This window comes from Xiphophorus hellerii, chromosome 2 (assembly GCF_003331165.1).
Source record: "Xiphophorus hellerii strain 12219 chromosome 2, Xiphophorus_hellerii-4.1, whole genome shotgun sequence".
Classification (NCBI taxonomy): Eukaryota; Metazoa; Chordata; class Actinopteri; order Cyprinodontiformes; family Poeciliidae; genus Xiphophorus; species Xiphophorus hellerii.
In genome coordinates, this window is record NC_045673.1 from 7,602,292 (window position 1) to 7,627,814 (window position 25,523).

At 35.5% G+C, this 25,523-nt stretch overlaps 2 protein-coding genes and 1 long non-coding RNA gene across 3 annotated transcripts; 2 read left to right on the plus strand and 1 right to left on the minus strand.

Annotated features, from left to right (window-relative positions):
• The first annotated feature begins 236 nt into the window (after nucleotides 1-236).
• LOC116710531 (mucin-5B-like) lies at nucleotides 237-14,523 on the plus strand. The gene is given in 34 exon segments (XM_032549628.1): nucleotides 237-370; nucleotides 482-520; nucleotides 623-884; nucleotides 1,000-1,114; nucleotides 2,100-2,190; nucleotides 2,274-2,380; nucleotides 2,466-2,679; nucleotides 2,775-2,848; nucleotides 2,850-2,901; nucleotides 3,591-3,708; nucleotides 3,836-3,974; nucleotides 4,108-4,212; nucleotides 4,321-4,390; nucleotides 4,505-4,642; nucleotides 4,723-4,887; nucleotides 4,964-5,058; nucleotides 5,172-5,298; nucleotides 5,386-5,638; nucleotides 6,235-6,284; nucleotides 6,374-6,480; nucleotides 6,581-6,732; nucleotides 6,835-6,973; nucleotides 7,059-7,166; nucleotides 7,849-8,028; nucleotides 8,115-8,354; nucleotides 8,480-8,636; nucleotides 9,172-9,300; nucleotides 9,818-9,968; nucleotides 10,082-10,125; nucleotides 10,235-10,408; nucleotides 10,513-11,449; nucleotides 11,837-13,468; nucleotides 13,856-14,363; nucleotides 14,494-14,523. Coding segments are annotated over 34 exon segments (6,981 nt in total). The 5' UTR covers nucleotides 237-291.
• Nucleotides 14,524-14,600: 77 nt separating this feature from the next.
• Nucleotides 14,601-15,023, minus strand: LOC116732119 (uncharacterized). Its single transcript, XR_004341712.1, has 2 exons — nucleotides 14,969-15,023; nucleotides 14,601-14,739 (listed from the first exon to the last, which is right to left on the minus strand). It is a non-coding gene; the product is annotated as an uncharacterized LOC116732119 (long non-coding RNA).
• A 2,486-nt stretch (nucleotides 15,024-17,509) lies between these two features.
• LOC116732116 (intestinal mucin-like protein) lies at nucleotides 17,510-25,246 on the plus strand. Its single transcript, XM_032582092.1, is given in 21 exon segments — nucleotides 17,510-17,836; nucleotides 18,311-18,519; nucleotides 18,914-19,009; nucleotides 19,011-19,086; nucleotides 19,181-19,326; nucleotides 19,328-19,426; nucleotides 19,515-19,698; nucleotides 20,239-20,440; nucleotides 20,528-20,706; nucleotides 20,802-20,871; nucleotides 21,898-22,025; nucleotides 22,113-22,144; nucleotides 22,222-22,390; nucleotides 22,492-22,596; nucleotides 22,862-22,902; nucleotides 22,977-23,099; nucleotides 23,539-23,640; nucleotides 23,756-23,884; nucleotides 24,177-24,216; nucleotides 24,573-24,696; nucleotides 24,789-25,246. Coding segments are annotated over 21 exon segments (2,454 nt in total). The 5' UTR covers nucleotides 17,510-17,814; the 3' UTR covers nucleotides 24,967-25,246.
• Nucleotides 25,247-25,523: the final 277 nt, after the last annotated feature.

The window sequence follows — 25,523 nt, forward strand, 5'->3', positions numbered from 1 at the left end:
GGATTTACTAAGCATAACACTAGGAAAACAGATGTTGAAGGGCGAAGACAGACTTGAGCAAATATTTGATCAGTGCATGGTAGGCTCAAGTAAGTCAAGAAAAGGTATTAGTAACTCAAATACCTTTTCGTGGGAGTGATATTCATGGAAACCAAAGTCACAAACGTTGACACCCAGAATGTTGTTAACCCCTTCTAAACTGTAAACACCACAGGAATATATAAGATAACGCATCTGAAGTGCACTAGTTGGCTCAAGTATCCAACACAGGACAGGGACGACTGAGGAACCATGAGAGGAGTCAGGCTCCTTTTAGAATGGGCGCTACCATGGCTCATTCTAAGTCTTGGACTATCTGCAGTCTCCTCTGGTATGTAAATTAGTAAGAACTGATCAGAGCTCTATGCCTGACATAAAACCTTATTCTCATTTTAATTTACAATTTTTGTCTAACCGAAAAATTTCTTTCTTCTTTTTAAAGTACAAGTTCATAAAGTGGGAGAAATGGCAGTGATTAAAGGTGAAGATTTAAATAAACAACATATTTGATTCTTTCTAAAGATAAAAATATTTGTATACTTTGAATTTCTCTATAATGAAAATTCTGTCCTTAAAAAAACAGAAGTGAGAGGTTCCCACATCAACCAGTTCTGCAGCACATGGGGGAACTTCCTTTACAAGACTTTTGATGGGGCTTTCTTCCACCTTCCCTCCACCTGTAACTACATCTTTACATCCCAGTGTAAGGGCAGCTATGAGAGTTTCAATATTCAGCTCCAGCGACAGGAAGTGGACGGGGAAGTCTCCATCACCAGAATTCTGCTGAAACTGAATGGGATTGTGGTGGAGTTTGCCAACACTTCGGTTATGGTCATGAATAAACCGTGAGTTTATTGTTTTTTTATGTGTTTCTCTTTTCAGATACTAGTTAATCTAAAGGTTTATACTTATGATTCATGTTTTATCATCACACTCTAATTGCTTATTATCCTTTTCCAGTGTCTCCATACCATTCAGTGAGGGTGGCATTTCAATTGAGGAAACCATGTCCTATATTAAAGTTGAGGCTAAGTTGGGACTGACATTCATGTGGAATCAAATGGACTCTGTCTGGGTAAGTTTTGTTTGCTTTGTTAAATATTATTTAAAATTGAGGTAAATTAAACTAACTTTTTTTTTTATTCAGTTCACCTTATATACTACTTGCAAGAAATTGTTTTGCAAGATATTTTGAAAGACTAGTTGGTTGAGTTCATACTCAGTTGTGTATAATCCAAATTATTTCAAACTGACCCATTAAATTTTAATGCAATCCAATTATACAGCCACATTCCACTCTAATTACATTTCATTAGATCTAAAATTAGTTGACTTGTGAAATGCCGAATGGTAAAATATTAGAGAGATTTGAAAATTCTTTCTGAAAAAGGTTTTTTGGCACGTCTAGAGTCAAAAGTAGCTGTGACACTTTAGTGCCTTCCTTAGTGACGTGTAAGTAATCCTACATTATTTGGACATAAGGCAAAACTCATGATTATTCATTGACTGACAAAATAGCAAATATATGGCCCTCATCAAGATCAATTACAAGTCTATAAAATAACGTTACATCAAATCTTTGAATAAAAAAAAAAAACTAACCTAAAAAAAAATACTTTAAAATACATTTCTGTCGCTTTGCATGAAATATATGTTTTGCTGAAATATTCGTAATCAATCATTAACATATTCTTTACCAGTTAGAATTCCTTTGTTATAAAGTTTATAAGTTTGTAAGATTATATAAATATCTTCTGATCAGTGGTCATCAAGAAACATTTAGAAGCACTTTTAATGAAAATGAAATGTGTTTGAAAAGGAAAAGTTATTTGATAATTAAGCAAACAACTTTTGAATGACAGCATATTAAACAGGTGTCAGAGAATGTTTGTACTGCTGTTTTGTAAATGTTTGCTCTTTGGGTTTTTATCCAACTGTGTGCACTGAGCACTAAAAGAAAGGCAGCTTGAGCAAAAGTCAAGCCAGGTGTACACAGACGGGCCAAGATTCCATCTGAAGATCTGTATTTGACTTAAATCTCAATTTCATATGCATTTAAGGTGGAGCTGGATGCCAAATTCAAGAATCAAACTTGCGGCCTGTGTGGAGACTTCAATGAAATCAAGCTTTCTGATGAGTTTGTCCAGTCAGGTATGTACTTAAGTCATACGCTTCACACACAAATGGACACACATGTATCAAAGTTGAGAGTTGTGTTTTTCTTTTCAACACAGAGGTTTCCATAAGTCCTGAAGAATATGCGATGAACTGGAAAGTTGATAGTCCCACTGAAACTTGCAAAGTGGTTTCTTCCCAGGCTAACAACAATTGCTCAGATGGGGTAATTTTAAAAATTTGACATTTTGAAGCTGTTTTAGATTGATAACTTCATTCAATTAATGCGTATGACAAACTTAAACTTACAGAACAAACGCTGCAAGAAGTTGCTGTCAGGACCTGAATTTAAAAGCTGTCGCAAACTAATTGACTCTGAGTCCTTCATGAAAGCCTGTGTGGAAGACTTCTGTTACTGCAACAGCAACAGCAGTTCATGCTTATGTTCGACTGTGTCTGAGTACGCCCGACAGTGCGCCCATGCAGGTGGACACCCAAAGCAGTGGAAGACAAAACAATTGTGTGGTAAGAGATGAAAAGGTTTTGTTCTGTATGTTTTGTACTACAGCTACATTAGTCATTTAATACATTGCAAGACATATTTTTTATGTTCTGGGTAGAAAAAACATGCCCTTTCAACATGGAGTATAAGGAGTGTGGTAGTCCCTGCATTGATACCTGCAAATACCGGCAGAAAAAGTCAGCTGTGTGATGAGCACTGCATCGACGGATGCTTCTGTCCTTCTGGTTAGTTTCACAGTTATTATTGATTTGTAATCCAACTGTTTAACATTTTATAGTGTGATACTTGTACATTTGTCTTGTTATTTATGTTCCATAGTTAGATTGTCAAGTTAAGCCTCTTATAAATGTGCACTCTTAGCAATATCTAAGCCTTAACAGTTGAATTTATTTTGTTAAGTACACAATAGTACTCTGAGTGTTTACAAAATTTTCAACAGAGATCTTACATGTTCTCATCTCTAGCATGCTACCTTATTCAAACAGTAGTTGGCAAACTTTCAGATTAGAAAGATAAGTAAAAGCACAGAGTAGTAAAACTACTTTGAGTGTTGAAATATAAAATAGGTCACAGCCTTTGCTAGAAGCAGCCCTCTGCTTGTACAAGTTATTACAATGGGTCATTGTACAATCTATTACAAAAAACTATTCATATCATCTCTAACATTAACTCTGTCACTTACACTAACATTATAGGATATTTAGATGCCACTTAAAAAAAATCTGAACTATCCCTTTAAAATTTAAAAGTTAAAACCCTTAAAACCATTTAAAAGAATCATACATCTGTTATAGTCTCATAGTGTCAAAACCAACACTCCCACATATATAACACTTACAGAATTTGATCTGGATTATATTAGTGTTATAATATTGACAATAATAATTACCAACTAATGCTTGTCTCCTCCAAGGTACAATCCTTGATGATATCTCAGAAAGTGGATGTGTTCCTGTTGAGCAGTGCCCATGTTTCCACGAAGGCGAGACGTATAATACTGGGGAATCAATCATAATGCCCTGTAAAAACTGGTAAAAATAAATGAATGAATAAATAAATAAATGAATAAATAAATAAAAATAGATTACAGTATGCTTTAATATCTGTTTCTGAGATGGGAAGTCCAGTGAATTGACAACAGAATGTGTCTTTTTATAGCACCTGTTCAAAGGGCGAGTGGAGCTGTATAGATGCAAACTGTCCTGCTGTCTGTTCCATCAGAGGAGGCTCTCACTTCTCCACCTATGATTATAAGACATACAATTTCCATGGAAAATGTTCCTATATTTTGTCCAAGGTAAAGAGATATTAATAAAAACACATAGAACTAAATAGAAAATAAATGTTAGTTTCTTTTAAGCTGAATTATATTGAATTCCAATCAGATAATTATTTGATATCTGAATGTATTTTTCACCTTGTGGCTTTAGATTGAAGACAATGCTTTTACTGTGCTTGGTGATTTCGACAAATGTGAAAGATCTGAAAAATCAACTTGTCTGTCTGCCGTCACTCTGCTGTATCAAAATCACACGGTAAAATATTTGTCACACATGCATGAGACTATATATTTAGATATCTGTGTGTATATATTTACATATAAAATTTACTGACTTGTGTTAGTAACTTGTGTTTTCCCAAAGATAATTGAAGTTAAAGACAAAAATGAAGTCTCATATAACCAACGGATCTTTGAACTTCCTTTTTTCCTGGGTGAGTAGATGTTTTTTATTAGTGTGGCTTTTTCAGTGAAAATGCAACATAAATTGGTTTTGCTTGAAGTTTAATGAAATGTTTGAGATTTTATATGTTTCTTTCCATTTGCAGATGACATTAAAATCTTCCGTCCTTCTACATTCTTTACCATAATCCACACAAACTTTGGGCTTGATCTCGAGATTCAGGTCGTACCAATTATGCAGCTCTACATCAGAGCCGATGTCTCATTGAAGAGTAAAGTTATGGGTATGTTTATTCTTTAGGAGTTTTAATTGTGTGTTTGTGTTTTTAATTGGGCATAAAGTTTAAGTGTTATATTTATGTAGGTCTTTGTGGAGATTTCAATGATAACTCAGCAGATGACTTCAAAACTACAAGTGGACTTCCTGAAAGAACACCAGAGGCATTTGCCAACACATGGCGAACCAAATTAAATTGTCCAGATGTGAAAAATGACCTTGCAGACCCCTGCACTTTAAGCATTGACAAGAGTAAGTCATTGACATACTGTAGTTATCCATATATCACCCATAGTGCTCCACCAATTAACTTTTTTTTCTTTTGTAGACACATATGCAAAAACCTGGTGCTCCCTCCTGACAGACACAACAGGGATTTTTTCACATTGCCATTCTAAAATAGACCCAGAAGAGTACTATGCTGTAAGCATGTAGCGCTTTCTGTGCACATCTAATTTCTATTTCTTTTTTGTTTTGCTCTTCATTTCCCATACCTTATAATGTTTAATCTAATCTTATGTCATTTACCTTCACAGACTTGCCTTTATGACACTTGTGCCTGTGAAAACAGCGAGGAGTGCATGTGTGCCACCTTGTCCTCATATGTCCATGCATGTGCTGCTGAAGGTGTATTCCTGAAAGGCTGGAGAACAGATGTTTGCAGTATGTCTAAGATGAACAAAATAGATAGAAATGCACAGTCTAAATAAGAGCAATTATGCACCAAATATTCCTTTCCTTTTTCAACAGACAAATACACAACATGCCCTTCGACATTTGTGTACAATTACAAAATGACACACTGCGGTCGAACTTGCCGCTCTCTGAGTCAGTCGGACGTGACTTGCAAGGTTAAGGTTACCCCCGTTGACGGCTGTGGTTGTGCTAAAGGATCTTTTCTAAATGAGAAAGGAGTTTGTGTGTCAGCTTCAGAGTGCTCCTGTTATGCAGGAAACAAAGTGATACAACCTGGGGAGAAGGCCGATGTCCAAGGACAAACATGGTAAGGACTTCTAGGTGTCAGCAAGGGGCATACTGTTATGTCATACTCAAAAGACAAGATAAAATGTAGGTAATATTTTGTAGAAATGTAAGACTGCTTATTTTTGGTGCTTTTTGAAGGTTTTGAAATCACATACTGTTTGTAGGAATATATAATTGGTGTGGAATATTCAAGTCCAGGTTTTACCTTTTCCTATGTTACAGATTTTTAATGCTGGTCTATTTTTCAAGTGGTCTAAGTGCTGAGAAAAAACACTGAAATACTCTCCTTTTGTGCTGTCACATGAAGAACACAATTTACATACTCGGAGCAACTGCGTAGTGTTTTGAAATACTATCTTGTCATTTTAATATAGACTGCACAAACAGACTATACCTGTTTACTCCACTTAATGCAAATTACTCCTGTATTTTGAACCATTATTTGTTATGTATCTGCTTTGAAGTATGAAAAAATACTTTTTGTGGGGAAAAAAGGTATAAAAATTAATTTTAAAGACAAAACTTTTTTTGTTTTGAATGAATACCAATTTCAAGACTTTGTAATTACACTCTTAATTTTGTTTAACATATTTTTTTTTCTGTCTTGCAATTCAGCACCTGCCACGCTGGAAAATTAAGTTGTAAAGGAGAGCCAGTAGCTGAGAGTATGTATCAAGTGCTTCAGTAAAGACGAGTTTAAACAACAGAATGCGTTAGATTGCAGTTTCTTTTAACGATGTATCATTGTCATCAGCATGCACCAGTCCCATGGTTTTCTTCGATTGCTCCAACTCCAAAGCACACTTAAAGGAAAAGGGGTCAGAGTGCCAGAGGAGCTGCGTCACAATGGACTCTGAATGTGTAAGACTCAGATGCTGGCAGATTAATACTTCTAAATAAAGAGTACTTATATGTTTAAGCAACTAAATAAACCTGTAAATAAATTAACCATATTGCGTAGGTGAGTTCACAGTGCGTCTCAGGGTGTGTGTGTCCTGATGGCCTGCTATCAAATGGGAAAGGAGGGTGTGTAAAGGAGGAAGACTGTCCTTGCCCCCATGATGGAAAATACTATAACCCAGAAGAAAAAATCAAAGTGGACTGTAATACATGGTGAGATTTCATTCGCAGATTTAACAAGTACCAGATTTTTACACATTTCACACCATTCTGTCTCTTTTGACTATTAACTTCATATATTGATTAAAATCCTAGCACATGCAAAAACAGGAAATGGGAATGCACAGAAAATGACTGTGGTGCGACCTGCACCATATATGGAGAGGGGCATTATACTACTTTTGATAAAAAGAAATTTGTCTTTAAGGGGGATTGTGGCTACATCTTCTCTCAGGTATAGTTTGATGTGTTTTTATTTTTCTTAGTTGTTGTTCTTGTGTCAAGGTAAGTTTTGTTAAACTGACTTCAAATTGTTGCAGGATTATTGTGGAGACGATGTGAATGGTACCTTTAGGGTCCGGACCGAAAACATCCCATGTATTGAAAGTGGAAGCATTTGCTCCACGAGTATTAAACTCTACTTGGGGGTATGTAAATTTGGAGAAACACTGCATTGCATTCACAAAATACTAAGTTTTTTAGCCTGGTGATCAGTGCTTACACGCAAGAAAAAGTTTTGATGATACTAAACTATAAAAACTATATATTTTTTTAAGTTGTAAAAAATAGTGGTTTAAACCAAGAGTTTTCAAAGTGCAGAAAAAGCTAGCCTCCCATCAGAGAGCAAATCAACAACTAAGATTTAAGCAACCTTGCAGGTGCTACACTTGACATTCAATTCATTCCATCTGATGTGATTGACCTCAGTTCTTTAGACTCCAGTAAAAAATAACAAATAAAAACACTGTGACCATGGAGCATCTCCATGAAAATCTTAAATCATAATTCCTTATATATATATAAAATAAATAAAATGTTATTATTTTAAAAATATGTTTATTTTTAAATATTAAGGAGACAGGATTCTCCATCCTTAATCAAATGTTTGCAATTAATTTTTCTTGTTAATTTATTCCCCTCATGTTGAGCCCCACCTGAAGAGGTTGTCATGCTGTTTTTTTTAACAATATTTAATTTAGAAAGAAAATAACTTTCCTTTAGATTTTCAGATATAACTGCAGTGCCTCCAGCTGTTCAGCTAAAGTTTTAAGCATCTAATTGAGTGTGAATGTTTCATTTGGTGTTGATGTGCTTTATTTATCACTTTAGAGGAAAGAAATTGTTCTGTCAGACGAAAGTGTCAAAGTTATCAGTCAAAGCAACGGGATTGACATACCTTTTAAAGTCCACACTATGGGTATATATGTCGTCATTGAGGCAAATAATGGCCTTCTTCTAATCTGGAATAAGAAAACAACAATCATGATCAAACTCAGCTCCACATTCAAGGTGAGTGAGGAGGATATCTAGAGTTTCTTGAATAAATATTTAAGAGCTTTCAATTCAGAAATGAGCATGCTTTTATTTTATGGCAGGGCAAAGTTTGTGGCCTGTGTGGAAATTATGATGGGGCTATCAAGAATGATTTCACTACTAGAAGCAACGCAGTTGTAGTTAATCCAACAGAGTTTGGAAACAGTTGGAAACTGTCATCCTCCTGCTCAGATGTAAACACCACACTGAACCCGTGTGCTCTGTACTCTAACAGACGTGCATGGGCAGAGAAACACTGCAGCATTATCAAAAGTGAAGTGTTTTCTGCCTGCCATGGCAAGGTGAGAAAAACTAAAGACATTAAATGCTAATGATAGTGTAAATAAAGACATGTTCTTGCATAAACAACTAGAGAAGAATACTTTTCATTTGTTACCTGCATTTACAATTACGTTTTTCAAAAAAGGTGGAGCCAGAACAGTACTATGAGGCTTGTGTGGCAGATACGTGTGCCTGCAACACGGGAGGAGATTGTGAGTGTTTCTGCTCAGCTGTAGGAGCATATGCAGAAGTATGTAATGAGGCTGGAGCCTGCGTGAAGTGGAGAACCCCCACCATATGCCGTAAGTTTGGATTGGGTTTCTGAAAAGGCAGAAAATAAATTATCCCTGTTGGTGCTTGGGAACTCTGATGGCTTGTGGGTAGTAATTCATGTTTGAAAATACAGAATAAAACACAGTTAAGATAACAACCTTGCTTTTTGTTGTGTGTTAGAACTTAAAAATACATTCTCTTGCTACATATTTTATTTTCTGAAAAAAAATTACAATGTCTTGTATCTTGAACAAATACTTTTGATCTCATCAATACTACATATATTTGTGTAAAAATACTAACTTGAATTTATATTGTTGATTTCACAGATTCAGTTATGATAAATTTACCTCACCACAGAATAATTTTTTTCAGTGTGAGTTAAAAAGCAAACATGTGGAAAAGGTTTTACCAGAAAGTGTTCTGTTGGACCATTATTATCTCCAGATAAAGCTAAAGAGTAGTGACAATCAATTAATGAGGATAATGAGTCATGGAACTTATAAATACATGTATTACATATTCACTCAAAATATTCAACTTACTTTTATTCTGTTTTATCAGCTCTGTTCTGTGACTATTACAACCCTGATGGAGAGTGTGAGTGGCACTACGCTCCATGTGGAAAACCATGCATGAAGACATGTAGGAATCCTTCAGGGAAATGTTACAATAAACTTCCACCACTGGAAGGTAAGAATGATAAGAAAGAAAAGCATTAAATCTTTAATTTTATTAGATTGGTAACAAAGATATTTTATGTCAGATTTTTAAATACTCTTCAGGTAAATCCCATTAAATTATCACAGTTAAAATTGGGGATGCTTACTGAAATCAATAGGGCCTTTTGCAAACTTCCACTGCTCCAGAGCCCCTTTCAAATCATACAAGTGCAATAAAAACACAGACCCAAAACTCTCTTCGTGACTTACTTTATTTGCATAATAAATGTCAAATCCCATATTCCAAGACTGTGCTCCCCTTTTGTACTCGATAATGGCTTAGCCCTATTTTGCTGCCTGTCGAAATGTACAAAGTGCTGCAAACAGAAGCAAATCTTTATTTCTTCATCTATATCCTCACGTCATGTCAGTGCTTCGGCAGATCACCTAGCCATGCAGAACACATGAAGATTATCTGAAATCTGAAAAAAGGCTAAAGAAATTACTAAACCTTCTCTGTGCTTTTCTAAATGAATTTACTTCATAAGGGTGTTATCCATCATGCCCGTGGGAGCAGCCTTATTTTGATGAAGTTAGCATGAAGTGTGTGTGTGAGAAAGAGTGCGGCTGCTATGATGAAGACGGAAACCATTATAAAGATGGAGAGTCAATACCTGCAAGTGAAAATTGTCACAAGTGGTAGGATCCTTTCAAATATACTAATTTTGCGATGTTTAGTAAAGGAACAGGTTTCAAAAACAATATCTACCTAAAACGTCAAAATAAACTTTTATTATTTCCTTTTCTCACAGTTCTTGCTCTTCAACACAGCCGAGATGTATTTATGATGTGAATGGTAAGGCAAAAATGTGTGCATATGTTTTGCAAAACAGGAGCTAGATTTTTGTCATTGTCTGCAAAATTATTGAAAACAAATCGTCATGAGCCATGTCATTATTTTGCAGCTTGTACCTGTGTCTACATGAATAACACCTACAAATATGACACTACAGTCTATGAAACACATGATGGAGATGGAACCTGCATCTCTGGTGTTTGTGGACCAAATGGAACCATTATAGGAAAAATGGCACCATGTATACATACATCAACAACACCTTTTACATTTACTACGACTGGTAAGATAAGACACATATAAAGTGCTGTGACACATATAAATTCATTTTAGAGTGTTTTGAATTAACTTTCTTTAATTTATCTTTGTTCTCATGTTGCTTCACAGCAAGTACTACAGAGCAGCCTGTAACTACAACTAAACCTGTTCCTACAGTCACAACTCAGGCAGTAACATCAATTCTGACTTTTTCAACTACAAGAGTTTCCACAAGTTCTAAAACTACAACGGTGTCTTTGTCATCGTTAAATCCATCTTCAACAACCTCTACAGTCACTGAAAGCCCCACAACTGAAATAGTATCAACCACAATACCTTACATAGAAACAACTAGCACTGAAAAACCCACAACTACAAACATAATTACACAAAAATCTACTACACCTTATACAGAAACTACAACCAAATTTACAGAAGTCTCCACAACACCTTACACAGAGACTCCTACCCCAACAATAGAGACTGAAAAATCCACAGTCACAACAGCTCAAATTGAAAGTACTACTACCAATCCCGAAATATCTACTACAGCACCCAGTGACTGCTATATTTGCAAATGGTCAAATTGGATTAACAATGACTATCCTGGACACAATAGAGATGGAGATTATGAAACATTAGAAAAGATTTCTGATCCAGATTTGAGTGTTTGTAGAAAACCACTAGAAATTCAGTGTCGAGCCAATTTTTTTAAAGATGTGCCTTTAGAAGATTTAAATCAAAATGTAATCTGCAGCCCTACAGATGGACTAATCTGTCGTAATAAGGATCAGACACCTCCAAAATGTTATGATTATGAAATTCGGGTAAAATGTTGCACTTACATATGTGGGACTAGCACAACAACAATTCATACAGGAAAAACTACCCCAACAATAGAGACTGAAAAATCCACACCAATAATTACACCAAAACCTACAACACCTCATATAGAAACTACAACTACTGGCACTCAAACACCTGAAATTACAAACATAATTACAGAAATATTCTCCACAACAACAATTCATGCAGAAACAACTACCCCAACAATAGAGACTGAAAAATCCACAGTCCCAGAAACATCTACTACAGCACCCAGTGACTGCTATATTTGCAAATGGTCAAATTGGATTAACAATGACTACCCTGGACACGATAGAGATGGAGATTATGAAACATTAGAAAAGATTTCTGATCCAGATTTGAGTGTTTGTAGAAAACCACTAGAAATTCAGTGTCGAGCCAATTTTTTTAAAGATGTGCCTTTAGAAGATTTAAATCAAAATGTAATCTGCAGCCCTACAGATGGACTAATCTGTCGTAATAAGGATCAAACACCTCCAAAATGTTATGATTATGAAATTCGGGTAAAATGTTGCACTTACATATGTGGGTCTAGCACAACAACAATTCATACAGGAAAAACTACCCCAACAATAGAGACTGAAAAATCCACACCAATAATTACACCAAAACCTACAACACCTCATATAGAAACTACAACTACTGGCACTCAAACACCTGAAATTACAAACATAATTACAGAAATATTCTCCACAACAACAATTCATGCAGAAACAACTACCCCAACAATAGAGACTGAAAAATCCACAGTCCCAGAAACATCTACTACAGCACCCAGTGACTGCTATATTTGCAAATGGTCAAATTGGATTAACAATGACTACCCTGGACACGATAGAGATGGAGATTATGAAACATTAGAAAAGATTTCTGATCCAGATTTGAGTGTTTGTAGAAAACCACTAGAAATTCAGTGTCGATCCAATTTTTTTAAAGATGTGCCTTTAGAAGATTTAAATCAAAATGTAACCTGCAGCCCTACGGATGGACTAATCTGTCGTAATAAGGATCAGACACCTCCAAAATGTTATGATTATGAAATTCGGGTAAAATGTTGCACTTACATATGTGGGACTAGCACAACAACAATTCATACAGGAAAAACTACCCCAACAATAGAGACTGAAAAATCCACACCAATAATTACATCAAAACCTACAACACCTCATACAGAAACTACAACTACTGGCACTCAAACATCTGAAACTACAAACATAATTACAGGAACAGTCTCCACAACAACAATTCATGTAGAAACAACTACCCCAACAATAGAGACTGAAAAATCCACACCAATAATTACATCAAAACCTACAACACCTCATACAGAAACTACAACTACTGGCACTCAAACATCTGAAACCACAAACATAATTACAGGAACAGTCTCCACAACAACAATTCATGTAGAAACAACTACCCCAACAATAGAGACTGAAAAATCCACACCAATAATTACATCAAAACCTACAACACCTCATATAGAAACTACAACTACTGGCACTCAAACATCTGAAACTACAAACATAATTACAGAAACAGTCTCCACAACAACAATTCATGCAGAAACAACTACCCCAACAATAGAGACTGAAAAATCCACACCAATAATTACACCAAAACCTACTACACCTCATACAGAAACTACAACTACTGGCACTCAAACACCTGAAACTACAAACATAATTACAGAAACAGTCCCCACAACACATTACAAAGAGACTCCTACCTCAACAATAGAGACTGAGAGAACCACAACAATGTTTAAAGAGACATCCACAACACCTCATTTAGTAACTGGAACCCACAGCACTGAAAAACCAAGTACAGCACATATAATTACGGGCATAAAAACCACAACAACAATTCCTGCAGAAACAACTACCCCAACAATAGAGACTGAAAAATCCACACCAAAAATTACATCAAAACCTACAACACCTCATACAGAAACTACAACTACTGGCACTCAAACATCTGAAACTACAAACATAATTACAGGAACAGTCTCCACAACAACAATTCATGTAGAAACAACTACCCCAACAATAGAGACTGAAAAATCCACACCAATAATTACATCAAAACCTACAACACCTCATACAGAAACTACAACTGCTGGCACTCAAACACCTGAAATTACGAACATAATTACAGAAATATTCTCCACAACAACAATTCATGCAGAAACAACTACCCCAACAATAGAGACTGAAAAATCTACAGTCCCAGAAACATCTACTACAGCACCCAGTGACTGCTATATTTGCAAATGGTCAAATTGGATTAACAATGACTATCCTGGACACGATAGAGATGGAGATTATGAAACATTAGAAAAGATTTCTGATCCAGATTTGAGTGTTTGTAGAAAACCACTAGAAATTCAGTGTCGAGCCAATTTTTTTAAAGATGTGCCTTTAGAAGATTTAAATCAAAATGTAATCTGCAGCCCTACGGATGGACTAATCTGTCGTAATAAGGATCAAACACCTCCAAAATGTTATGATTATGAAATTCGGGTAAAATGTTGCACTTACATATGTGGGTCTAGCACAACAACAATTCATACAGGAAAAACTACCCCAACAATAGAGACTGAAAAATCCACACCAATAATTACACCAAAACCTACAACACCTCATATAGAAACTACAACTACTGGCACTCAAACACCTGAAATTACAAACATAATTACAGAAATATTCTCCACAACAACAATTCATGCAGAAACAACTACCCCAACAATAGAGACTGAAAAATCCACAGTCCCAGAAACATCTACTACAGCACCCAGTGACTGCTATATTTGCAAATGGTCAAAATGGATTAACAATGACTACCCTGGACACGATAGAGATGGAGATTATGAAACATTAGAAAAGATTTCTGATCCAGATTTGAGTGTTTGTAGAAAACCACTAGAAATTCAGTGTCGATCCAATTTTTTTAAAGATGTGCCTTTAGAAGATTTAAATCAAAATGTAACCTGCAGCCCTACGGATGGACTAATCTGTCGTAATAAGGATCAGACACCTCCAAAATGTTATGATTATGAAATTCGGGTAAAATGTTGCACTTACATATGTGGGCCTAGCACAACAACAATTCATGTAGAAACAACTACCCCAACAATAGAGACTGAAAAATCCACACCAATAATTACATCAAAACCTACAACACCTCATACAGAAACTACAACTACTGGCACTCAAACATCTGAAACTACAAACATAATTACAGGAACAGTCTCCACAACAACAATTCATGTAGAAACAACTACCCCAACAATAGAGACTGAAAAATCCACACCAAAAATTACATCAAAACCTACAACACCTCATATAGAAACTACAACTACTGGCACTCAAACATCTGAAACTACAAACATAATTACAGAAACAGTCTCCACAACAACAATTCATGCAGAAACAACTACCCCAACAATAGAGACTGAAAAATCCACACCAATAATTACACCAAAACCTACTACACCTCATACAGAAACTACAACTACTGGCACTCAAACACCTGAAACTACAAACATAATTACAGAAACAGTCCCCACAACACATTACAAAGAGACTCCTACCTCAACAATAGAGACTGAGAGAACCACAACAATGTTTAAAGAGACATCCACAACACCTCATTTAGTAACTGGAACCCACAGCACTGAAAAACCAAGTACAGCACATATAATTACGGGCATAAAAACCACAACAACAATTCCTGCAGAAACAACTACCCCAACAATAGAGACTGAAAAATCCACACCAAAAATTACATCAAAACCTACAACACCTCATACAGAAACTACAACTACTGGCACTCAAACATCTGAAACTACAAACATAATTACAGGAACAGTCTCCACAACAACAATTCATGTAGAAACAACTACCCCAACAATAGAGACTGAAAAATCCACAAAAATAATTACATCAAAACCTACAACACCTCATACAGAAACTACAACTACTGGCACTCAAACATCTGAAACTACAAACATAATTACAGGAACAGTCTCCACAACAACAATTCATGTAGAAACAACTACCCCAACAATAGAGACTGAAAAATCCACACCAATAATTACATCAAAACCTACAACACCTCATACAGAAACTACAACTACTGGCACTCAAACATCTGAAACTACAAACATAATTACAGGAACAGTCTCCACAACAACAATTCATGTAGAAACAACTACCCCAACAATACAGACTGAAAAATCCACACCAATAATTACATCAAAACCTACAACACCTCATATAGAAACTACAACTACTGGCACTCAAACATCTGAAACTACAAACATAATTACAGGAACAGTCTCCACAACAACAATTCATGTAGAAACAACTACCCCAACAATAGAGACTGAAAAATCCACACCAATAATAACATCAAAACCTACAACACCTCATACAGAAACTACAACTACTGGCACTCAAACATCTGAAACTACAAACATAATTACAGGAACAGTCTCCACAACAACAATTCATGTAGAAACAACTACCCCAACAATAGAGACTGAAAAATCCACACCAATAATTACATCAAAACCTACAACACCTCATACAGAAACTACAACTACTGGCACTCAAACATCTGAAACTACAAACATAATTACAGGAACAGTCTCCACAACAACAATTCATGTAGAAACAACTACCCCAACAATAGAGACTGAAAAATCCACACCAATAATTACATCAAAACCTACAACACCTCATACAGAAACTACAACTACTGGCACTCAAACATCTGAAACTACAAACATAATTACAGGAACAGTCTCCACAACAACAATTCATGTAGAAACAACTACCCCAACAATACAGACTGAAAAATCCACACCAATAATTACATCAAAACCTACAACACCTCATACAGAAACTACAACTACTGGCACTCAAACATCTGAAACTACAAACATAATTACAGAAATATTCTCCACAACAACAATTCCTGCAGAAACAACTACCCCAACAATAGAGACTGAAAAATCCACACCAATAATTACATCAAAACCTACAACACCTCATACAGAAACTACAACTACTGGCACTCAAACATCTGAAACTACAAACATAATTACAGGAACAGTCTCCACAACAACAATTCATGTAGAAACAACTACCCCAACAATAGAGACTGAAAAATCCACACCAATAATTACATCAAAACCTACAACACCTCATATAGAAACTACAACTACTGGCACTCAAACATCTGAAACTACAAACATAATTACAGGAACAGTCTCCACAACAACAATTCATGTAGAAACAACTACCCCAACAATAGAGACTGAAAAATCCACACCAATAATTACATCAAAACCTACAACACCTCATACAGAAACTACAACTACTGGCACTCAAACATCTGAAACTACAAACATAATTACAGGAACAGTCTCCACAACAACAATTCCTGCAGAAACAACTACCCCAACAATAGAGACTGAAAAATCCACACCAATAATTACATCAAAACCTACAACACCTCATACAGAAACTACAACTACTGGCACTCAAACATCTGAAACTACAAACATAATTACAGGAACAGTCTCCACAACAACAATTCATGTAGAAACAACTACCCCAACAATAGAGACTGAAAAATCCACACCAATAATTACATCAAAACCTACAACACCTCATACAGAAACTACAACTACTGGCACTCAAACATCTGAAACTACAAACATAATTACAGGAACAGTCTCCACAACAACAATTCCTGCAGAAACAACTACCCCAACAATAGAGACTGAAAAATCCACACCAATAATTACATCAAAACCTACAACACCTCATACAGAAACTACAACTACTGGCACTCAAACATCTGAAACTACAAACATAATTACAGGAACAGTCTCCACAACAACAATTCAAGTAGAAACAACTACCCCAACAATAGAGACTGAAAAATCCACACCAATAATTACATCAAAACCTACAACACCTCATACAGAAACTACAACTACTGGCACTCAAACATCTGAAACTACAAACATAATTACAGGAACAGTCTCCACAACAACAATTCCTGCAGAAACAACTACCCCAACAATAGAGACTGAAAAATCCACACCAATAATTACATCAAAACCTACAACACCTCATACAGAAACTACAACTACTGGCACTCAAACATCTGAAACTACAAACATAATTACAGGAACAGTCTCCACAACAACAATTCAATGTAGAAACAACTACCCCAACAATAGAGACTGAAAAATCCACACCAATAATTACATCAAAACCTACAACACCTCATACAGAAACTACAACTACTGGCACTCAAACATCTGAAACTACAAACATAATTACAGAAACAGTCTCCACAACACATTACAAAGAGACCTCAACAATAGAGACTGAGAGAACCACAACTCCAATTGTCATTGAAACATCTACAACACGTTACGTAGAAACTCCAACCTCAGGAATTGTAGAAAAATCTAGCACCATCATCACTGGAGAAACCACAAAACCAGAAAGCACTGGCAGAACAACATTGTGCTCTTGCAATTACATGAATCAGGCTTTCTCACCTGGTAAGCTTTGTACTTTTTTCATAATTCGTTGTTGCTGTACTTGATATCTATTTATATATCAAATTTAATTAACAGATACTCGTATTGTAATAAGGCCCTGGTGACACTCAGATCCTGTGGTTCTGAGAGCAGAGGGGAAGGGGAATAATTGTAAAGGGGGGTAGGTATTGGAGGATGGGAACAGGGGAGGTTCATGCCGCCCCCACAAAATGCCACTCTAGGCGGTTGCCCATGTCACCCATATGAGAAACTGCCACTGTACAGAAATTTTAACCTGGTTTTACTCCTGTATTTATTAGCAGAATAAATTCAGATGGCAAATGATGCTCATTTTTGCTTGATGAGGGCAGTGTTGAACTGTTTATGAAATATTCTATTCTGTTCTATTAAGAAAATAACGTATCAACAATTTCCATTTTTTTCTGACATAATTTATTAATTTTATCTCAAACTTTTCTTTTTACTGTAAATTAGGTAGCTTCATGTACAACAAGACTGATGGAGTCTATTGTTTCACTGCCTACTGCAGTTTGAACTGTAGTGTTGAAAAGCATGCCAGACCGTGTCACCCAACAACTCCACCAAGACCTCCAGCTACCACAAAGAAAGCTGGAACTACAACACACATTGGCACATCAACACCTGCTAAGATAGACTGCCCATTTCTTACACCACCGAGAAAGGTAACCAACCTTATACACTGTCCATATTAAAAATAGTGTTGATTTAAAAAAAAAGACTTATCACTCAAGGCAGTTTAATGTGAAGCAGCTGAGAAGATCTGTAAAATTAATTATTTGCTTGTGCTTGTTGGCAAATGTTGGCAAAAAGCTCACTACATATACTGAAGCAAGCAAAAAATATATTTGCTTGTTTACAATCTCTTCTTTTGGTTAGATTACATTGCCTTTAATGGCTTGACCACCACGACCAACTGTTAAAAAAAGTGTAAACAAGCATTCAAATTAAAGCCAATACAATTTTGGGTATTTGTATTCTACAATTTGAATATATGCCAGTAGAGAGTTTAAATATAAAGACAGTGCTTGTATATTGCTGAAAGTATTTCTTTTACAGGATGGAGAATCCTGGAGTTCAGACAAATGCACCAAAAGCACCTGTGAGAAAGGAAAAGAGGTCACAGAACATGTACCATGTAAATCAGCACCCATAACCAGTTTGTGACAACGGTTTTGAACCTATTAAGGTTTTTGATGAAGGAGGCTGCTGTTTTCAGTACGAGTGCAAATGTGAGTTTGATGAAAAAATTTCACACAGCTACAGATAGCTACATGCAATATTTTTGTGATTAAACACAATTTAATGTTAATATACTGTTTTCAGGTCTTTGTACAGGCTGGGGAGATCCCCATTACAATACATTTGATGGCCAATATTACAGTTTCCAGCACAACTGCACATACGTCTTGGTCAAAGAGATAATTCCCAAATACAATTTAAAAATTCTTATTGACAATGAAAATTGTGATGCCTTCTGGAACTGTGACGTGCCCCAAAGCTTTGATTATATATTACAAAAACTATGAAGTAACTCTTACACAGAATAGAACCTCAAAAACTCCGAATTTGGTACGTATGGCTATCTCTAACCTTCTCCAAATATGTTTGTATTACATAAATGTAATCATGCTTTTTTTCACCTGTCATTCATGTTTAGATATATGTTAATGGAACGAAAGTGACTCCAACCTACTCAAATAAGGACTTCATTATTACAAGCGCAGGAATTCAGATGGTTCTTAAAATCCCAGCGATAGATGCCACTGTTTCATTCACTGGGCTTCTGTTCAGTATTGACTTGCCATTTTCACTTTTCCACAGCAACACAGAAGGACAGTGTGGTAAGCAACCCTATAACTTGTGACAAGCTAAAAATAAATGGTGATTCTTATCTTAGTAGGTAGAAAAATATAATGGCACTGTTTAGTAAAAACATTTATAATAGCATTTTGTTAACAATAGGATAAATACTTTTAGTTGAAATCACTACATCTCCCAAAGAAAACTTTAATTTATAGCTTTATGCAAGAAATAACTAGAGGGAAAACCCTCGCTGCACAATACCATGATGAGGAAAACAGCCAACATGCAGTCGATACAAAAGTCTCCTCACCCCTGCCAGTTCTCATGTTTTAAAAACAATGGTCCATTATGAACCATTTCAACACCTTTAATGTGACATACATCCTGTACTATTCAACTGAAGAACAAACTAATCTGCCAGAGCTAAAAATGTAAGAATGAAAGAAGGGATAGAGTCTTGAATACCAAGATTACACTTCAAATAAATAGCATGAACATTCACATTAGGAATGTTAGAAACCTTTTCTATTTGTGAGTTCGTAATCTATTTCCTATGGATGTTTCTTCTTTTTAACAAGGCTACTGCGACAATAACAAGAAAAATGACTGCAGGTTACCAAATGGTGAAATTCATCCATTATGCTCTGAGATGGCATATAACTGGCATGTAAAGGATAAAAATAAACCATACTGTGAGTCTGTGCCTACTCGACCTCCTCCAATAACAGGGCCACCGAAACCGCCATGCAAACCTGCCCTCTGTGAAATCATAAACCACGAGTGAGAATTTACAAAATAAGTTGAACATGTGAAAACATTTTTCTGTAAACCTAATTTAACTTGTTTTATGTTCATTTTTACAATAAGGATGTTCAAGAACTGTCACAAAAAAATTGCGCCCAATTCATATTATGAAGCTTGTAAATTTGACGTTTGCCAAATGCCAAACTCCACCGTGGGCTGCACCAGTCTGGCGGCATATGCCATGATGTGTGCTGAGGCATCTGAGTGTATAGACTGGAGAAACCTGACTAAAGGAGAGTGTGGTAAGACGGCTTTGCTTCTGTAGAAAGTAATTTCCTCTCAAATGGAATTTTCCATGCATGTTATTGTTAATGCAATATACTTCTTTTTGTTGCAGGCTACAAATGTCCAGCAAATAAAGTATACAAGGCCTGTGGGCCAAGTATTGTTGAAACCTGCAATGCAGGGTAAGGACACTGCTTTTGCAGTTTATAATTGAAAACTGACAAACAACAATGAAGACATTTTTTGCATTTTAGGATGTCTGTCTGCCTAACATTGACTATGCAAGCTAACAAACCTTTCTAACAAATTTACTTGTCTTTTATCACAATCAAAATGTACAAATACTGACCAGTGAATTCTCAAATACACTTTTGCTTCAAACCATGCTCAACCTCACATTGACAAGAAACTTTCTATCCATCGTGGCTGCCAACAGTTTTTTATCAACACCTACAAAAAATATTTGAGAATAAAGTATCACCTACAGGTTAAATATTTTCAAATTGCTCATTAAGAAAAAAACTCAAGAACATTGAAGAAACTATCTAATCAATCGATAATCATTCGCTATGCAGTTTCCAAGTCTAGAATTGCTCCCACAATGTATTAGGTGGCACCAGGAGTGGTGTAATTTGGTTTCTGAAGTGTCCTGTAATCAGTCAAAACCAGAGAAAAGCTCAACATAGACGATGTCTTGTAGGTCATTTAAACAGTACTACCAGCCTGTGATAGAGCTAAATCTGGCTTCCTTCATATCTGAAACCACACATATCCCCCTGAAAGGATCAAAAACAAACTACATGTTGAAATAATAAATTTTCAAAGTCAGTTTATCTATTGTTATGCCAACCAATTTGTTATATCACCAAGCGATATTAAATTGAAACGTAACTGTGGTCCCAAACACAGTTTATAGTTAGCAGTTATACTGTAAAACAGAGCAGTTTTCTGAAAGTTAGTTATGTAACATAAAGTATCATCTCTGTGATTGCTATTGTTCCTGGTGTATTTATAATGTTTGACAAAGTGTTTAAAGCAACATGGTGTCAAGTGAAAGTGGTAACATTGAAGTAAGATTCCTTGGAAATATTTATTGTTTATTTGGGATATTTCCTAATGTTTACTTGAATGTACTGTGCTGCATTGTGATTCCATTGTTCTTCACAAGTTGGAAGCTGAATTTTAACTGTCATTTGTTTTACATTCAGATTCAATAATAAGCTCAAACAGCAGTGTGCAGGAGAAGAAGCTACTTGCAATGGATTAGTGGAGGGATGTTTCTGCCCTGTGGGGACGATGTTGTTTGGTTCAGGCTCTGACACCTGTGTCTCATCCTGTGAGAATAGTTTTTGTTCTTTGCCAGAACAATGAACAATGTATTTTTGTTTAATGTCCAATTAAACCATTTTTATTGTTTATTAAGGTTGCACTGGACCTGCTGGTGAACCTAAACAGGTATATTCTCATACATTGTCTTTTTTCTATCAGTTTGTCTGTTGCTGTAACATATATTTTTTTCATAATATTAACAGATTGGTGACACATGGAAAAGTGGCTGCCAGCAATGCAATTGTGACAAAAGTTCTCTGAGTGTTAAGTGTGAGCCTCTAGTTTGCCCGACACAAAAACCAATAAAGTGCACAGAGGATGGCGAGGTGTTGGTAAACCAAACAGTTAACTGCTGCCAGGAACTGACATGTGGTAAGCAATTTCAATTAGTACAACTGCATTTATGACATATAACATGTTTTAGCAAAAATAATCTAAATTAACTAACTGATATACACCATGTTTACCAACAGAGTGTGATAAAAAACGCTGTTCATCACCAACACAAAAGTGTGAACTTGGCTTTGAGTTAAATGTCAAAGTTTCCAATGAAAGCTGCTGCCCGGTCTTCACCTGTGGTACGTTTCTTACTATAACTACTCATCATTATTTATTACTGATAATAATAATGATTATTTCCCAAAAAAGTATAAAAAATCATCTTTCTATTGACTACTTCCGATTTCAACTCGTCAATTACTGTAAATACCTCACACTGTTTAATTCAGCTTTCCATCATTACCTTTTCCCATGTTCACTTCCTCTCGTGAAACAACCCAGCAGTTTTTCAAATGCAAAAACTAATCTTAATATCAACATAATCCCTTTTACTGTCTCATGTAGAACCAAAAGGTGTATGCGTCTACAATGATACAGTGTACAAGGTAAGAACTGTTTTTTGCTGTTTTAATATGTCGTACCTTGTATGTATAAATACTTTTCATTGTGTTTCCCACAGCCAGGTGCAAACTTTTCCAAGAACCCATGTGAACACTGCCTCTGCACAAACAAACAAGATCCAAAGACTAAGCTGAACACCATAGAGTGTCAGCAAATACAGTGTAACATCATTTGTAAAAAGGTAATTAGATGATCTTAATGCCAGATAAGTTGTATATTGGATAGAAATATTTTACATTATAGAAAATGTTACTCATAAGATCAGATAAGTAACTTACAAATTTATTTTCTAAATATTAAAAGTTGATGCTCTAAGTATGACTATGTGCATCAGTTTGGTTTTGGTACTAATGGTAACACGTTTATAATGGCTCAACATTTCTTAGTTATTTCAAATCATACTCTTTAATTTAGATGATTATTCCCGATACAATTTCTGACAAAATACTACAACTATCCAGTTCAATAAATTTTGAATCATGTTAGTGTTGCAGTAGAATGGATGTTATTTTATATCTTATTGCCAGATAGCATTCCTTTACTAGAGCTAGAAGTTGTTAAAATTACATAGACTAAATTATTTCCAATTAGAAACTTATTAAACTGTACATTTTTGATAGGGTTACATGCATGTGGATCAGCCTGGAGAATGCTGCGGATCATGTAAACAGACACACTGTATTTTTGACGTCCCTGGTTTGAACTCGCCAGTAATTCTTAAGGTGATTAAAGTACAATACAAACATACAAAAAAATGCTTAACAGCTTGCAACCTTCATCTCAGTTCTAAGTCACATTGTGACTACACTAACCCTGCTCTTCTACGCATGTTCACAGCCGTCAGAATCGTTTTCACCACCAAACGACAACTGCACCCAATATGATTGCCAGAAGGTGAAAGATGAATTCATGGTTTTCAGAAACCAAACTACATGTCCTGCATTTGACCCGGACAACTGTGTTCCAGTGAGTATTAAGTGCCTTAAAGAAAGTTGATGTGTGTTTTGGTCTAAGATGATAATATAGTATATAACATTTTTATAAATAAAATTTTTTTGCTTTACGATAAGTTGGCTTAATAGATGCTTAAAAAATGACTACTTTAATCTGTAAAACAGTAATAGCAATAAAATGAGTTCAGGCATGTGAGGCGGGTCAACATTATACTTTAACAAAAATTAGGCACTGCACACTTCCAACACAGAAGTGTGACATCAGTGATCACAGTCACACGTGTAATTTTTTTTATGCATTTCAGGGAACAGAAACAAGTGACATGAATGGATGCTGCAGAACCTGTAAGTATCGGGTTATGAACTTGCAAAATACTACATAATATTTCAAAAGATGTTAGTTTACAAAAATGTCAGCCTCCATTTACATCTTTCACAACTATAAATACATTTTTGGTTTTAATTTTAAACTACTTTTAGGCTATAAATTACTTATTCCCTTAGCTTTCTGCAATAGAATGTGTCAATTGAGGATAATGAGGATGTAAATACTTAGAATTTTGTCAAACAGCGTAGAAGCCTAAAAAAGTAGAACATTTTTAGACAAGAAACAAAAATGATAAACTTAGATTTTTTTTTATTGTCCATTATGTTTTCCCTGCAAGTGTGTGTTTCTAAAACTAATTATTTGTGGTTCACAGGTACACCTCGCTACAACTGTGAGCTTCACAAGAACACTACCAAACTGTACGTAAAGAACTGCGAGTCAGTTGAGCCGGTGGAGCTCACATCCTGTGGGGGATCCTGTGAATCATCCTCATCTATGTAAGATTTGTAAATCATTTAACTAAAGCGTATGCAGCAGAATCTACTAAAAAATTATATGTTGACATGGATGTCTCTGTCTTTATTTACAGGTACTCAGTGGAGGCCAACAGTCTCATGCATTCTTGTACCTGCTGTCGAGAGATTGCTACCAGCAAGAAAGAGGTGGAGATGAAGTGTTCAGATGGCAGCAAAATTAAACAGGCATACATTTCAATTGCAAAGTGTGGCTGCCAACCTGCTAAATGTAAAGAGTGGGACAAACGTTGATGGGACACACGATTAAGGCCAACAATGGAAATTTTAACTCTTTAGGGGAAACAGATTAATACTTATTTACAAACACTATGGGTGCTTTCATGCTTTGAAATACGCAGCTCTGTAGATCGAACTGATCCAAAATATTTTTAAAAGCACGTGCTTATATGGAAATTTTCTTTAGGGTGAAATAGCTTTGAATATATATTCATCTTTTGATTAATAGTAAATTGCTGTATCTGCTGTTTCAAACTTCTGTCTTTGACTCAATAAATTTCTAATTCATCAATGATCTGAGTGTTTTTTACTATGCTAAATGTTTATTCCTTAGTACAATGCAATAGTTTTTGAAGTCTATTACAATAACAGCATTTTAGTTGTCTGTTTTTCAGTTGGTCATTATTACTATTCAGTTTGTGATAATTTGTTTAAACTGCATGATCATAACATGTGGAGGGAGAATTAAATATTTTTACTTTATACATTCATAAAAGTATTTTCTCCTTGGGGCACTTATAAAATTTACTTAAATACTTAAATGAAACTAACTAAAATTACCATACTTAATT